The 16,983-nt window shown below is 48.9% G+C and overlaps 1 protein-coding gene and 1 long non-coding RNA gene across 7 annotated transcripts in view; one reads left to right on the top strand and one right to left on the bottom strand.

Annotated features, from left to right (window-relative positions):
• Nucleotides 1-2,223: 2,223 nt before the first annotated feature.
• Nucleotides 2,224-16,983, bottom strand: part of LOC118380360 (tuberin-like) — a gene marked incomplete at its 3' end in the record, with an annotated part of 47,230 nt that continues 32,470 nt past the window's right edge. Inside the window, 7 exon segments of the mRNA XM_052504574.1 lie at nt 2,224-2,411; nt 7,134-7,231; nt 8,024-8,081; nt 8,083-8,124; nt 11,229-11,322; nt 11,660-11,849; nt 14,868-15,002. Of these exon segments, the coding sequence (XP_052360534.1) occupies nt 2,224-2,411; nt 7,134-7,231; nt 8,024-8,081; nt 8,083-8,124; nt 11,229-11,322; nt 11,660-11,849; nt 14,868-15,002 (805 nt within the window).
• Nucleotides 16,536-16,983, top strand: part of LOC127920523 (uncharacterized) — a 1,633-nt gene continuing 1,185 nt past the window's right edge. For 3 of the 6 annotated variants that reach the window (XR_008106481.1, XR_008106483.1, XR_008106482.1), the window contains exons 1-2: nt 16,576-16,673; nt 16,830-16,947. This is a non-coding gene — a long non-coding RNA (uncharacterized LOC127920523). Of the gene's footprint in view, nt 16,674-16,735; nt 16,792-16,829; nt 16,948-16,983 lie in introns of those variants that run through there. The other 3 variants (XR_008106484.1, XR_008106486.1, XR_008106485.1) reach the window with 3 other exon arrangements.

Below are 16,983 nucleotides of genomic sequence, written 5' to 3'. Positions count from 1 at the left end.
TATGAGGCGTTGCCATAGTCACACACCAGAGGCGTCATAGTCACACACTGAGGCGTTGCCATAGTCACACACTGAGGCGTTGCCATAGTCACACACTGAGGCGAGTCTGTTAGACCTTCTGTTCGAGGAATCCCAAATACTGTACTTTCTTATAGGCACAGATCTAGGATCAGCTCAACTGGCCACGATCCTATCCCTAACCATTAGAGTTGAAACACAAAACTGGTCTTGGATCAGTGTGTAAAGGGGAAGCTCCTCAGGCTGTCTTGTGATCGTCTCCTGCACCCTGCTGGTCAGGAGGGGGACTGACAGTTATACAGATTGTAACAGGGCCTGGTAAACTACACACTTCTTCCTCCGATCCTGGTACTTTTGTAGCCTGGTCCCAGATCAGTTCTTCCCTCTCCTTGGGACAATTTGGATTAGAACTAGTACTTCAGTAGCCTGGTCCCAGATCAGTTTGTGCTCTTGCCAATTCCATAGGAGATCATTGTCAAGACAAATTGTTTGGCATGATGATGAGTCACCATGATAACAAAACAGACTGGCTAGTATTTGAGAGCTGACTAGTTGAGTGTCAGCTGAACTAATTCCCCATCTGACAGACTGCTCAATAACAACCTATGGACTCCTATGGGTTTGAGATACACAGATGGAGAGAGAAATGATGAAACATTATCTAACCACCACCAACTGCAATGTCTGGATTCACTTTTCAGTCAGCCCTCATGTCAGCAGTCAGCCCCTCTCACAGTCAGCCCCGCCTCACAGTCAGCCCCGCTCACAGTCAGCCCCGCTCACAGTCAGCCCCGCCACAGTCAGCCCTCTGCCACAGTCAGTCAGCCCCGCCACAGTCAGCCCCGCTCACAGTCAGCCCCGCCACAGTCAGCCCCGCTCACAGTCAGCTCCTCTCACAGTCAGCCCCCTCACAGTCAGCCCTCTCACAGTCAGCCCTCTCACAGTCAGCCCCTCACAGTCAGCCACTCTCACAGTCAGCCACTCACAGTCAGCCACTCACAGTCAGCCACTCTCACAGTCAGCCACTCTCACAGTCAGCCACTCACAGTCAGCCACTCACAGTCAGCCACTCACAGTCAGCCACAGTCAGCCACTCTCACAGGTAGTCACTCACAGGTAGTCACAGGTAAGTATGTGTAGTGATTGGTGCATGGCAGGAGTCATTGAGTCAGTTGGAGACAGACACCACAAAACCCCAACTCAGTCAGTCACTCTGTCATAGATGAGGGGTAGCATAATTTTCTGGTAACTTTCCCCTTGTAAACCCCAGACATCCTAAACATTGGAATATTCCTCGAATCTGGAAGGAATGATCGGGAAATCCAGGAATTTTCCAACCGGGATTTCTTGAAACCTGGGAATTGTGGGAAAGTTACCGTAATCTTTGTAAGTCAGATAATCAACGAATCCCAACATCCCACAAACAGACAGATGGTTGTAAATCAGCGGAGGAATTCATGGAGCATCTGTGGGTCAAACAAACGCAATGCAACAGAAAAACTACACAGGCAGCATGCATGTTTTTCTCCATTCAGTCATGTGTGTAAGACTGGCTTCTCATTGGCCCAGAACGCAATAGTCCCTTCCCACAGGGAAGAGGAAAAGCCAATCATTGGTAGCAGTGGCTGTCAGTCTTGTCAGTACACTGCTGGGAGTAGGGCCATGTTTTTCTCCATTCAGTCAGTCTTGTCGTGTCAGTACACTGCTGGGAGTAGGGCCATGTTTTTCTCCATTCAGTCAGTCTTGTCGTGTCAGTACACTGCTGGGAGTAGGGCCATGTTTTTCTCCATTCAGTCAGTCGGGGGAAATTAAATCCAGTCAGCACAGCAAACACCACGACCGAAAACAAACTAAAATAACTATTCATAACAAACCAAAGCATCAGAGAAGTTAAAGAAGCCAAAACGGGGTTAACAGGAAAACATTGACAGAAATCTAGATGTTTTCCAAAGCACAAACTGCATGCAACAAAATCACTCAAATGTCAAAAAAAAAAGAAAGAAAAGATGACGATTGCAGCCCAGAACCACTCAACACATCCTCCTCCAGCATGCCACCGCCACCCAACCCAGGTTTCCAGTACACTGGCAACCGCCCACCGGTCCCTGTTTTTTCTCCATTCAGGGCTCCCGCCCCCAACGGAAGCAAGAAAAGTTATTTTCTGGGTTTTATTTCCTGGTTACCCAGAGGGCCATGCTCTCCTACCTGCGCACTGCGCGTGCTTCGGAGACGCTGATGCTTCAGAGGAGCAAAACGGGAATGCGTCCATGGCCGACGAGATCTCCTCAGCTCTTTCCCTGGCAACGGGAGAGCCGGGAACTCGCCGCGACGCCCGCTGCCATTGACACCTGCTGCTGCTGCTGGTGGGCCTTCGCATTTTGGCTGCCCGTAGACTGGGACCATGGCAACGTGGCAGGAGTGGAGGGTGGAAGGTGTGGGGTAGGGGCAGGATTGGGGGTAGGGGGCAGGTTGGTGTGTGTGAGATAGGGGGTGGATTGTGTGTTGGAAAGAGGACAGAGTAGGAGTGGGCGAGGGAGGTGAGGGCGGGGGGAGAGAGGTAACGGCCAACAGGAAACGGAAATCAGGATATGTCGCCAGTCACGTCAGAAACGGCCCCGAACGACCACCAGGTGACCAACGGAGACACGGGCAAGGGGGTGGGGCACGAAGGTCAAAGGGTCAGAGGGCGAAGGTCAGGGGGGATGAAGCAAAAGAGAGTGTGCCAATAGCAATGGAGGGATCCAGGGTGTCACCGACCCCACCCACAACGCAGCACCCAGTCAGAGGAGGGATGGGGGGTCAAATCAACCGAAGAGTAAACAAAAACAAAACAAACAAAAACAAGTTGAGAAAATTAACAGCAGTAAAACACTAAACAAATAGGAACATAAACATCAGAAAGGAAGGAACAACTATAGAGCAACAGGGAGAACAAACAGCATCAGCTTCTCCACAACAAACACAAACTACTCCTGAAAGAAAACGAGACGTCATCACATTGAGCAGCAAGAGGAGACGCTGCCATGACTCAGATTATCCCAAACGGCAACCTATTCCCTCTACGTGCACCACCCTACGGGTCAAAAGTAGTGCACTGTGAAGGGAATAGGCTGCCATTTGGGACACAGAGATCTGTTATAGGAGGATGGACTCCGAGCAGGAGGGGTTCAAATCAACACAACTGAAACAACCAACTGAAGAGATCGGCACAGCCTGAGGAGGGTTAATATAAACCAATGAACACAACAAGGGGGAAGGAAGAGGTTAAAGGTTAAAACAAAAATCGACAACAAATGACAGAACCAACTGAGAGGAATGTGTTGTATGAAGCAGGTGTCGGAGGAGAGCACGGCTGATCTAAAAACACAAGAACCAATAAATCACCAACACGTGATCTACTGTCTAACGACAAACGGAGGTCTCAGATACTACGACACACCGTCCATCTAAGTCTAAGACATAGTTGGATTCTGTAACCACTAGAGAGGACAAGTTACAGGAGAAACCACGTTTAATGAGAATACTCTAATGATGCCCTCACTGCTTTGCTTTATTTCAAACCTTCATTACTATAGAAAAGTAGCTCCAAGCTGAAAAGAGCCCCTGGTACAACGATCAGGTTAATATTATACAGCTGTCTGAGATGTGTTTTTTTACACCTGACATGCATCTCTCCAACTCCCACAGAGGTACAGTAGATAGAGTAAGTATACATAGGGAGCAGGACAGGGTTAGGGGTCTGGGGACAGAGGGGTCAGGACAGGGTTAGGGGACAGAGGGGTCAGGACAGGGTTAGGGACAGAGGGGTCAGGACAGGGTTAGGGGACAGAGGGGTCAGGACAGGGTTAGGGGTCTGGGACAGAGGGGTCAGGACAGGGTTAGGGGTCTGGGACAGAGGGGTCAGGACAGGGCTAGGTCTGGGACAGAGGGGTCAGGACAGGGTTAGGGGTCTGGGACAGAGGGGTCAGGACAGGGTTAGGGGGTCTGGGACAGAGGGGTCAGGACAGGGTTAGGGGTCTGGGACAGAGGGGTCAGGACAGGGTTAGGGGTCTGGGACAGAGGGTCAGGACAGGGTTAGGGGTCTGGGACAGAGGGGTCAGGACAGGGTTAGGGGGTCTGGGACAGAGGGGTCAGGACAGGGTTAGGGGTCTGGGACAGAGGGTCAGGACAGGGTTAGGGGTCTGGGACAGAGGGGTCAGGACAGGGTTAGGGGGTCTGGGACAGAGGGGTCAGGACAGGGTTAGGGTCTGGGACAGAGGGGTCAGGACAGGGTTAGGGGGTCTGGGACAGGGGGACAGAGGGGGTCAGGACAGGGGGTCAGGACAGGGTTAGGGGTCTGGGGAGGGTCAGGACAGGGTTAGGGGGTCTGGGACAGAGAGGGTCAGGACAGGGTTAGGGTGTCTGGGACAGAGGGTCAGGACAGGGTTAGGGGGTCTGGGACAGAGGGGTCAGGACAGGGTTAGGGGGTCTGGGACAGAGAAGGGGTCAGGACAGGGTTAGGGGTCTGGGGACAGATAGGGGTCAGGACAGGGTTAGGGTGTCTGGGACAGAGGGAGGGGTCAGGACAGGGTTAGGGGTCTGGGACAGAGGGGTCAGGACAGGGTTAGGGGTCTGGGACAGAGGGAGTCAGGACAGGGTTAGGGGGTCTGGGACAGAGGGGTCAGGACAGGGTTAGGGGTCTGGGACAGAGGGGTCAGGACAGGGTTAGGGGTCTGGGTGGGTGGGAGGGTCAGGACAGGGTTAGGGGTCTGGGACAGAGGGGTCAGGACAGGGTTAGGGGTCTGGGACAGAGGGGTCAGGACAGGGTTAGGGGTCTGGGACAGAGGGGTCAGGACAGGGTTAGGGTCTGGGGACAGAGGGGTCAGGACAGGGTTAGGGGTCTGGGTGTGGGAGGGGTCAGGACAGGGTTAGGGGTCTGGGACGGTGGGAGGGGGTCAGGACAGGGTTAGGGGGTCTGGGACAGGGTGGGAGGGGGTCAGGACAGGGGGGTCTGGAACGGTAGGGGTCTGGGAAGGTGGGAGGGGTCAGACAGGGTTAGGGGTCTGGGACGGTGGGAGGGGTCAGGGACAGGGTTAGGGTCTGGGACGGTGGGAGGGGTCTGGACAGGGTTAGGGGTCTGGGAAGGTGGGAGGGGTCAGGACAGGGTTAGGGTGTCTGGGACGGTGGGAGGGGGTCAGGGAAGGGTTAGGGGGTCTGGAACGGGGGTCAGGGGGTCAGGGGTCTGGGATGGACGTGGTCAGGACAGGGTTAGGGGTCTGGAGACGGTGGGAGGGGGAGTCTGGGGGTTAGGGGTCTGGTGGTAGGGGGTCTGGGACAGTGGTTAGGGGTCTGGGACGGTGGGGGGGTCTGGGACACAGTGGTGGGGTCAGGACAGGGTTAGGGGTCTGGGACAGGGTTAGGGGTCAGGACAGGGTCAGGGGGGTCTGGGGACGGTGGGAGGGGTCAGGACAGGGTCAGGGGGTCTGGGACAGGTGGGAGGGGTCTGGGACTGGGAGGGGGTCTGGGGACAGAGGTAGGGGGTCAGTACAGGGTTAGGGGTCTGGAAAGAGGGGAGGGGGTCAGGACAGGGTTCAGGGGTCTGGGACGGAGGGAGGGGTCAGGACAGGGTTAGGGGTCTGGGACAGGGAGGGGTCAGGGACAGGGTTAGGGGTCTGGGATGGGAGGGGTCAGGACAGGGTTAGGGGTCTGGGAGGGTTAGGGGGTCAGGACAGGGAGGGGAGTCAGGACAGGGGGGTCTGGGACAGGGGGTCTGGCAGGGTTAGGGGTCTGGGACGGAGGGAGGGGTCCCGACAGGGTTAGGGGTCTGGGACGGAGGGAGGGGGTCAGTGGGGTTAGGGGGTCTGGGACAGTGGGAGGGGTCACAGGGTTAGGGGTCTGGGGACAGAGGGAGGGGGTCAGGACAGGGTTAGGGGTCTGGGTAAAAGGGGTCAGGACAGGGTCAGGGGGTCTGGGACGGGGGAGGGGGTCAGGACAGGGTTAGGGGGTCAGGACAGGGTTAGGGGGTCTGGCTGGGTTAGGGGGTCTGGGACAGAGGGAGGGGGTCAGTACAGGGTTAGGGGGTCTGGAACGGAGGGAGGGGGTCAGTACAGGCTATTAATAGAATGTTGTTATTATGTGTTACTATTGAGAGTTAACATGGGAGTGTGCTTGTTACTATGGTGCGTTACTATGGGAGCATGGGCGTTGCCATGGAGGGCACAAAGAAATCAGGAAGTGACATTTTGAGCGCCAACAGAAGAGAGGGAAATCAGGAGGAGAAAAAGAAGGAGAGAGAATCTACTCTTCTCCCAAAGTCACCACAGAAAAAGCAAGGGAAGCGATTGGGAGTGGAGGGGTGGGCCCCAAGTCCATGGTCAACATTGGTGGATAAGTCAACTTGCTCACAGAATTTAAAAAAGAGCGATTCTAGAAGATGTAAGTCAGGTCAGGACTTGATTATGACAGAATTCCAAGCTGGGTAGCTAGGGATTTTGATTGACACTCCAAAGGAACCATTAGGGTGGCCTGGTTATGGGTAGAGGGTAGGATTTAGGTGGGACGGGGTTCAGGAAGTCACTTGTGTCTGATTTAATTATTAGCTTTTATTATAAGATTTTATAATGTGATTTTATTTGGAGATTATTTCTCTGAGCATCTCTTTAATAGATTGCAGTCAAACAGCTGCCCTGATGAGAAAAACCCTTCGATCTCAAGAGAGAGAGAGCGAGAGAGCGAGAGAGAGAGAGCGCGAGAGAGAGAGCGCGAGAGAGAGAGCGAGAGAGAGGAGTACAATGACACGACAGAGACAGAGTGAGAAAGAGAAAAGACCCATCTCCTCTCTCTCCACCTCTTTGTGTATCTTATGGTAATAATGTGCGTGAGTTGACAACAACAACCAACAGAAAATATTTACCAACAAAAACAAACCACCAAAACAGAAATTATCACCATAGCAACCTGTGGGAAACCAAAACAACCATCACACCACAACGACAGTCATGCTGAGTCCTGTGTTACCTTGACAACACCAACCTCCTGTACGGCCATGCGGTCACAAGATCTTCAATGAGCAGTCATGTGACCCGGCCGTGTGTGTGTGTGTGTGTGTGTGTGTGTGTGTGTGTGAGTGTGTGTACCTCTTGGGCCTCTCATTGAGGCTGGTGCTGCGAGCACGGAAGCTGCTCTGAGTGTCCTGGGTGTCATCGAACGGCATCAGAGCATTAGAGCGCAGACCCTGGAGAGAGAGAGAGGAGAGGGGAGAGAGAGAGAGAGAGGAGAGGGGAGAGAGAGGAGAGAAGAGGGGAGAGAGAGAGAGAGAGGAGAGGGGAGAGAGAGGAGAGAAGAGGGGAGAGAGAGGAGAGAGAGAGAGGGGGAGAGAGAGAGAGAGAGGGGAGAGCGAGAGAGGGGAGAGCGAGAGAGGGGAGAGCGAGAGAGGGGAGAGAGGGGGGAGAGAGAGGAGAGAGAGGGGGGAGAGAGAGGAGAGAGAGGGGGGAGAGAGAGGAGAGAAAGATAGGAGAGGAGAGAGAGAGGAGAGAGAGGGGGGAGAGAGAGGAGAGAAAGATAGGAGAGGAGAGAGAGAGGAGAGAGAGGGGGAGAGAGAGGAGAGAAAGATAGGAGAGGAGAGAGAGAGGAGAGAGAGGGGGGAGAGAGAGGAGAGAAAGATAGGAGAGGAGAGGGAGAGAGGAGAGAGAGATAGGAGAGAGAGAGAGAGAGGAGAGAGATAGGAGAGAGAGAGGAGAGAGGAGAGGAGGGAAGAGGAGGGAAGAGAGAGAGGAGGGAAGAGAGAGAGGATAGGAGGGAAGAGAGAGAGGAGAGGAGGGAGAGGAGAGAGAGAGGAGGGAGAGAGGAGAGGAGGGAGAGAGGAGGAGGAGGGAGAGGAGGGAGGGAGAGCAGAGAGGAGAGAGAGAGAGGAGAGGAGGGAGAGGAGAGGAGAGAGGAGAGGAGAAAGGAGGAGGGAGAGAGAGTTACAAGGAAAATGTCTCAGGAAACAGGTAGATTATGACACGTGTAAACAGAGACCACCTACCTTGGTGATGTACTGCACAAAGTCCTTTCTGAAGGTGAGTCGGCAGCGGATAAACCATGGAGATGACATGGTGAGCCAACGACACAATGTACTGGTTAAACCTGAGAGAGACAATATACTGGTTAAACCTGAGAGACACAATGTACTGGTTAAACCTGAGAGAGACAATGTACTGGTTAAACCTGAGAGACAATGTACTGGTTAAACCTGGAGAGACAATGTACTGGTAAACCTGGAGAGACACAATGTACTGGTTAAACCTGGAGAGACACAATGTACTGGTTAAACCTGAGAGACACAATGTACTGGTTAAACCTGGAGAGACACAATGTACTGGTTAAACCTGGAAGAGACAATGTACTGGTTAAACCTGGAGAGAGACAATGTACTGGTTAAACCTGAGAGACACAATGTACTGGTTAAACCTGGAGAGACACAATGTACTGGTTAAACCTGGAGAGACACAATGTACTGGTTAAACCTGGAGAGACACAATGTACTGGTTAAACCTGGAGAGACACAATGTACTGGTTAAACCTGAGAGACACAATGTACTGGTTAAACCTGAGAGACACAATGTACTGGTTAAACCTGGAGAGAGACAATGTACTGGTTAAACCTGAGAGACACAATGTACTGGTTAAACCTGGAGAGACACAATGTACTGGTTAAACCTGGAGAGACACAATGTACTGTACTGGAGTTAAAACCTGGAGAGAGAAAACCTGACACAATGTACTAGTTAAACCTGGAGAGACACAATGTACTGTTAAACCTGGAGAGACACAATGTACTGGTTAAACCTGGAGAGACACAATGTACTGGTTAAACCTGGAGAGACACAATGTACTAGTTAAACCTGGAGAGACACAATGTACTGGTTAAAACCTGGAGAGACACAATGTACTAGTTAAACCTGAGAGACACAATGTACTAGTTAAACCTGGAGAGACACAATGTACTAAACCTGTTAAAAACCTGGAGAGAGAGACACAATGTACTAGTTAAACCTGGAGAGACACAATGTACTGGTTAAACCTGGAGAGACACAATGTACTGGTTAAACCTGGAGAGACACAATGTACTAGTTAAACCTGGAGAGACACAATGTACTAGTTAAACCTGGAGAGACACAATGTACTGGTTAAACCTGGAGAGACACAATGTACTGGTTAAACCTGGAGAGACACAATGTACTGGTTAAAACCTGGAGAGACACAATGTACTAGTTAAACCTGGAGAGACACAATGTACTGGTTAAACCTGGAGAGACACAATGTACTGGTTAAAACCAATGTACTGGTTAAACCTGGAGACACAATGTACTAGTTAAACCTGGAGAGACACAATGTACTGGTTAAACCTGGAGAGACACAATGTACTGGTTAAACCTGGAGAGAGACACAATGTACTGGTTAAACCTGGAGAGACAATGTACTGGTTAAACCTGGAGAGACACAATGTACTGGTTAAACCTGGAGAGAGACAATGTACTGGTTAAACCTGGAGAGACACAATGTACTGGTTAAACCTGGAGAGACACAATGTACTGGTTAAACCTGGAGAGACACAATGTACTGGTTAAACCTGGAGAGACACAATGTACTGGTTAAACCTGGAGAGAGACAATGTACTGGTTAAACCTGGAGAGAGACAATGTACTGGTTAAACCTGGAGAGACACAATGTACTGGTTAAACCTGGAGAGACACAATGTACTGGTTAAACCTGGAGAGACACAATGTACTGGTTAAACCTGGAGAGACACAATGTACTGGTTAAACCTGGAGAGACACAATGTACTGGTTAAACCTGGAGAGACACAATGTACTGGTTAAACCTGGAGAGACACAATGTACTGGTTAAACCTGGAGAGACACAATGTACTGGTTAAACCTGGAGAGAGACAATGTACTGGTTAAACCTGGAGAGACACAATGTACTGGTTAAACCTGGAGAGACACAATGTACTGGTTAAAACCTGGAGAGACACAATGTACTAGTTAAAACCTGGAGAGAGACACAATGTACTAGTTAAAACCTGGAGAGAGAGACACAAATGTACTAGTTAAACCTGGAGAGACACAATGTACTGGTTAAAACCTGGAGAGACACAATGTACTAGTTAAACCTGGAGAGACACAATGTACTAGTTAAACCTGGAGAGACACAATGTACTGGTTAAACCTGGAGAGACACAATGTACTAGTTAAACCTGGAGAGACACAATGTACTAGTTAAACCTGGAGAGACACAATGTACTAGTTAAACCTGGAGAGACACAATGTACTAGTTAAACCTGGAGAGAGACACAATGTACTAGTTAAACCTGGAGAGACACAATGTACTGGTTAAACCTGGAGAGACACAATGTACTGGTTAAAACCTGGAGAGACACAATGTACTAGTTAAACCTGGAGAGACACAATGTACTAGTTAAACCTGGAGAGACACAATGTACTGGTTAAACCTGGAGAGACACAATGTACTGGTTAAACCTGGAGAGACACAATGTACTGGTTAAAACCTGGAGAGACACAATGTACTAGTTAAACCTGGAGAGACACAATGTACTGGTTAAACCTGGAGAGACACAATGTACTGGTTAAAACCTGGAGAGACACAATGTACTAGTTAAACCTGGAGAGACACAATGTACTGGTTAAAACCTGGAGAGACACAATGTACTGGTTAAAACCTGGAGAGACACAATGTACTAGTTAAACCTGGAGAGACACAATGTACTAGTTAAACCTGGAGAGACACAATGTACTAGTTAAACCTGGAGAGACACAATGTACTAGTTAAACCTGGAGAGACACAATGTACTAGTTAAACCTGGAGAGACACAATGTACTGGTTAAACCTGGAGAGACACAATGTACTGGTTAAACCTGAGAGAGAGAGAGGTAGAGAGAGAAACCGAGAGAGAGAGAGGTAGAGAGAGAAACCGAGAGAGAGAGAGAGGTAGAGAGAGAAACCGAGAGAGAGAGAGAGAGGGAGAGAGAGAAACAGAGAGAGAGGTAGAGAGAGAAACAGAGAGAAACAGAGTGAGAGAGAAACAGAGTGAGAGAGAAACAGAGAGAAACAGAGTGAGAGAGAAACAGAGAGAAACAGAGTGAGAGAGAAACAGAGAGAAACAGAGTGAGAGAGCGTGTGTGTGAACGTGTGTACATTTGTTACACGTGTGTGTATCCGGTACTCACTTGGAGGGGTTGGTGTAGGGCAGGGAGATGGCGAACACACTGACGTACTGCTCTGCTACAAAGTAAGCATAGAGATGTGGCAGCCGCACCAGAGCTACACCACACACACACACACACACACACACACACAGTTAGCATGACATAATCTAACCTTGCCATGTGGCACCATCATCAACAGGTAAGGATGTAATGGGGTCACTGAACTCTACAACTGAACCATCTTCCCTGTAAAGACACTAAAGTATATAACATGACTGTGTGAGGTATATTAGGTGTGTTTCATATGTAAACATCATCTAACATGAACTAGGAAGTGAAATACAAAGAATCATTCACACATTCATTGGCTGATCTAGCTTCCTGTATAAACAGATCCTGTTCTCTGATTGGCTTCCATCTATCAGGGCGTGTAAACTAAGGTGTGTTCTCACTGGACAGGAATTCCAGCATGGGCGACGCCATGGCGACGGTTGCCGAGATGTGAGTCAGCTTGACGATGAGTGCGGGGAGGAGTTTAATCATGATGTCAGGCATCTCCACGGTGCACATTGTCAGGGCAACCACACACTGCTTGGCACAGCGGTATATCAGCCCTGCTTCCAGACACTGAACCAACTCCCTCTGAGAGATGAAGGTGGAAAGACAGAAGAGAACAACGATGATGTTATGATCAGATATTGAGATGAAACTCTCAAAAAGGCACAAGCTGTTTTTACCTGAGGATTATGGTCACTTGCCCAAATGTTTTATTTTCTACTTAGGCCTACAGTCGCAGATGCCATCAATGGAATTGTCTTTCACTCAAACATGGGGTCACTTTTTACCAGCCATAGTATCTAGTGATTTAAAACATGTTTAGCAACCTAAAAAAAAGCTACATTGAATAGACCAAGAAAACTCATCAACGTGCTAACGTCTCCATCACAGAAAACTCATCAACGTGCTAACGTCTCTATCACAGAAAACTCATCAACGTGCTAACGTCTCTATCACAGAAAACTCATCAACGTGCTAACGTCTCTATCACAGAAAACTCATCAACGTGCTAACGTCTCCATCACAGAAAACTCATCAACGTGCTAACGTCTCCATCACAGAAAACTCATCAACGTGCTAACGTCTCTATCACAGAAAACTCATCAACATGCTAACGTCTCCATCACAGAAAACTCATCAACGTGCTAACGTCTCCATCACAGAAAACTCATCAACGTGCTAACGTCTCCATCACAGAAAACTCATCAACGTGCTAACGTCTCTATCACAGAAAACTCATCAACGTGCTAACGTCTCTATCACAGAAAACTCATCAACGTGCTAACGTCTCTATCACAGAAAACTCATCAACGTGCTAACGTCTCTATCACAGAAAACTCATCAACGTGCTAACGTCTCTATCACAGAAAACTCATCAACGTGCTAACGTCTCTATCACAGAAAACTCATCAACGTGCTAACGTCTCTCATCAACATGCTATCACAGAAAACTCATCAACGTGCTAACGTCTCCATCACAGAAAACTCATCAACGTGCTAACGTCTCCATCACAGAAAACTCATCAACGTGCTAACGTCTCCATCACAGAAAACTCATCAACGTGCTAACGTCTCCATCACAGAAAACTCATCAACGTGCTAACGTCTCCATCACAGAAAACTCATCAACGTGCTAACGTCTCTATCACAGAAAACTCATCAACGTGCTAACGTCTCCATCACAGAAAACTCATCAACGTGCTAACGTCTCTATCACAGAAAACTCATCAACGTGCTAACGTCTCTATCACAGAAAACTCATCAACGTGCTAACGTCTCTATCACAGAAAACTCATCAACGTGCTAACGTCTCTATCACAGAAAACTCATCAACGTGCTAACGTCTCTATCACAGAAAACTCATCAACGTGCTAACGTCTCTATCACAGAAAACTCATGAACGTGCTAACGTCTCCATCACAGAAAACTCATCAACGTGCTAACGTCTCCATCACAGAAAACTCATCAACGTGCTAACGTCTCCATCACAGAAAACTCATCAACGTGCTAACGTCTCCATCACAGAAAACTCATCAACGTGCTAACGTCTCCATCTATCACAGAAAAAAACTCATCAACGAACATCACAGAAAACTCAAACGTGCTCTATCACAGAAAACTCATGAACACGCTAACGTCTCTATCACAGAAAACTCATGAACACGCTAACGTCTCTATCACAGAAAACTCATGAACACGCTAACGTCTCTATCACAGAAAACTCATGAACACGCTAACGTCTCTATCACAGAAAACTCATGAACACGCTAACGTCTCTATCACAGAAAACTCATGAACACGCTAACGTCTCTATCACAGAAAACTCATGAACACGCTAACGTCTCTATCACAGAAAACTCATGAACACGCTAACGTCTCTATCACAGAAAACTCATGAACACGCTAACGTCTCCATCACAGAAAACTCATGAACACGCTAACGTCTCCATCACAGAAAACTCATCAACGTGCTAACGTCTCTATCACAGAAAACTCATGAACGTGCTAACGTCTCTATCACAGAAAACTCATCAACACGCTAACGTCTCTATCACAGAAAACTCATCAACGTGCTAACGTCTCCATCACAGAAAACTCATCAACATGCTAACGTCTCCATCACAGAAAACTCATCAACATGCTAACGTCTCCATCACAGAAAACTCATCAACGTGCTAACGTCTCTATCACAGAAAACTCATCAACGTGCTAACGTCTCTATCACAGAAAACTCATCAACGTGCTAACGTCTCTATCACAGAAAACTCATCAACGTGCTAACGTCTCTATCACAGAAAACTCATCAACGTGCTAACGTCTCTATCACAGAAAACTCATCAACGTGCTAACGTCTCTATCACAGAAAACTCATCAACGTGCTAACGTCTCTATCACAGAAAACTCATGAACATGCTAACGTCTCTATCACAGAAAACTCATGAACATGCTAACGTCTCTATCACAGAAAACTCATGAACATGCTAACGTCTCTATCACAGAAAACTCATGAACATGCTAACGTCTCTATCACAGAAAACTCATCAACATGCTAACGTCTCTATCACAGAAAACTCATCAACATGCTAACGTCTCCATCACAGAAAACTCATCAACATGCTAACGTCTCTATCACAGAAAACTCATGAACATGCTAACGTCTCCATCACAGAAAACTCATGAACATGCTAACGTCTCCATCACAGAAAACTCATGAACATGCTAAGGCCTCAGCATTTATTCCCTCATTATTGGGCATTGAGACAGTTAACAGCAGGAGAGAGATGACATTCTTCCCCTTTTAACCAAGTTACCTGCAACTGGCAGGTGTCAATGTTTCAATGTGTCAATGTGTCAATGTTTCAATGTTTCAATGTTTCAATGTGTTAATGTGTTAATGTTTCAATGTTTCAATGTTTCAATGTTTCAATGTGTTAATGTGTTAATGTGTTGCCGTCTGTTCGTGAACTTAAACTTGGTGGGCAAGCTTTTGTTCAAAATGTAACTAAGACTAATGCTTCCAATGAAAATATGCTCTTCGCCTTTATCAAAACAATGTTTTCGATGCCTATTTCAGAGTGTGTGTGTGTGTTTTTGTATGTGTACCTGTCTGGCCTGTTCTAGGTAGTTGTGGTATGATGTGATAGCAGTGAGAACAGGTACTACAGCCAGCTGGACATCAGTACGACTGAAACCATCTGGAGTCTTCTTCAGACGCTCTGAGATAAGACGGTCTGTCACCTAGACAGGCAGAGAGACAGACAGACAGCAACAGAGAGACAGTGACAGAGAGACAGACAGAGAGAGCGATAGACAGAGAGCGATAGACAGAGAGCGATAGACAGAGAGCGAGAGAGAGACAGACAGACAGACAGCGACAGAGAGACAGTGACAGAGAGACAGACAGAGAGAGCGATAGACAGAGAGCGATAGACAGAGAGCGAGAGAGCAGACAGACAGAGAGCGAGAGACAGACAGTCAGCAACAGAGAGACAGTGACAGAGAGACAGACAGAGAGAGCGATAGACAGAGAGCGAGAGAGAGACAGACAGACAGACAGCGACAGAGAGACAGTGACAGAGAGACAGACAGAGAGAGCGATAGACAGAGAGCGAGAGAGAGACAGACAGACAGACAGCGACAGAGAGACAGTGACAGAGAGACAGACAGAGAGAGCGATAGACAGAGAGCGATAGACAGAGAGCGAGAGAGCGAGAGACAGACAGACAGCAACAGAGAGACAGTGACAGAGAGACAGACAGAGAGAGCGATAGACAGAGAGCGAGAGAGAGAGAGACAGACAGACAGCGACAGAGAGACAGTGACAGAGAGACAGACAGAGAGACAGACAGAGAGACAGTGACAGAGAGACAGTGACAGAGAGACAGACAGAGAGAGCGATAGACAGAGAGACAGACAGAGAGAGCGATAGACAGAGAGCGAGAGAGAGAGCGAGAGAGAGAGAGACAGCGACAGAGAGCGAGAGACAGAGAGCGAGAGAGAGAGACAGCGACAGCGAGAGAGAGAGAGAGAGACAGCGACAGAGAGCGAGAGACAGAGAGCGAGAGAGAGAGACAGCGACAGCGAGCAAGAGAGAGAGAGGCAGCGACAGAGAGCGAGAGAGAGAGACAGCGACAGAGAGCGAGAGAGAGAGAGAGAGACAGCGACAGAGAGCGAGAGAGAGAGAGACAGCGACAGAGAGCGAGAGAGAGACAGCGACAGAGAGCGAGAGAGAGAGACAGACAGAGAGACAGACAGAGAGAGAGAGACAGAAAAACAAACACATGGGCACAAATCCACAGTGTCAGTGAGGGACCGGAGAGAGATCAAAGTGACAATTTGTGTGTTGTTACATTACCCAGCAAGAAAACCCAAATAATGACTCTGAAACAGGAGGGTGAACTAACACCGACAAGGAACACAGAACAGGAGGGGTAACTAACACCGACAAGGAACACAGAACAGGAGGGGTAACTAACACCGACAAGGAACACAGAACAGGAGGGGTAACTAACACCGACAAGGAACACAGAACAGGAGGGGGAACTAACACCGACAAGGAACACAGAACAGGAGGGGTAACTAACACCGACAAGGAACACAGAACAGGAGGGGGAACTAACACCGACAAGGAACACAGAACAGGAGGGGGAACTAACACCGACAAGGAACACAGAACAGGAGGGGGAACTAACGAGACAGAAACCAACACAGGTGAAAAACCTTCCCTCTGACGAGACAGAAACCAACAGGTGAAACCCCTTCCCTCTAACGAGACAGAAACCAACACAGGTGAAACCCCTTCCCTCTAACGAGACAGAAACCAACACAGGTGAAACCCCTTCCCTCTAACGAGACAGAAACCAACACAGGTGAAACCCCTTCCCTCTAACGAGACAGAAACCAACACAGGTGAAACCCCTTCCCTCTAACGAGACAGAAACCAACAGGTGAAACCCCTTCCCTCTGACGAGACAGAAACCAACACAGGTGAAACCCCTTCCCTCTAACGAGACAGAAACCAACACAGGTGAAACCCCTTCCCTCTAACGAGACAGAAACCAACAGGTGAAACCCCTTCCCTCTGACGAGACAGAAACCAACAGGTGAAACCCCTTCCCTCTAACGAGACAGAAACCAACACAGGTGAAACCCCTTCCCTCTAACGAGACAGAAACCAACACAGGTGAAACCCCTTCCCTCTGACGAGACAGAAACCAAC

Source organism: Oncorhynchus keta, unplaced genomic scaffold (genome assembly GCF_023373465.1).
Source record: "Oncorhynchus keta strain PuntledgeMale-10-30-2019 unplaced genomic scaffold, Oket_V2 Un_contig_19797_pilon_pilon, whole genome shotgun sequence".
Lineage (NCBI taxonomy): Eukaryota > Metazoa > Chordata > Actinopteri > Salmoniformes > Salmonidae > Oncorhynchus > Oncorhynchus keta.
This window is presented reverse-complemented; position numbering and strand designations above follow the sequence as displayed.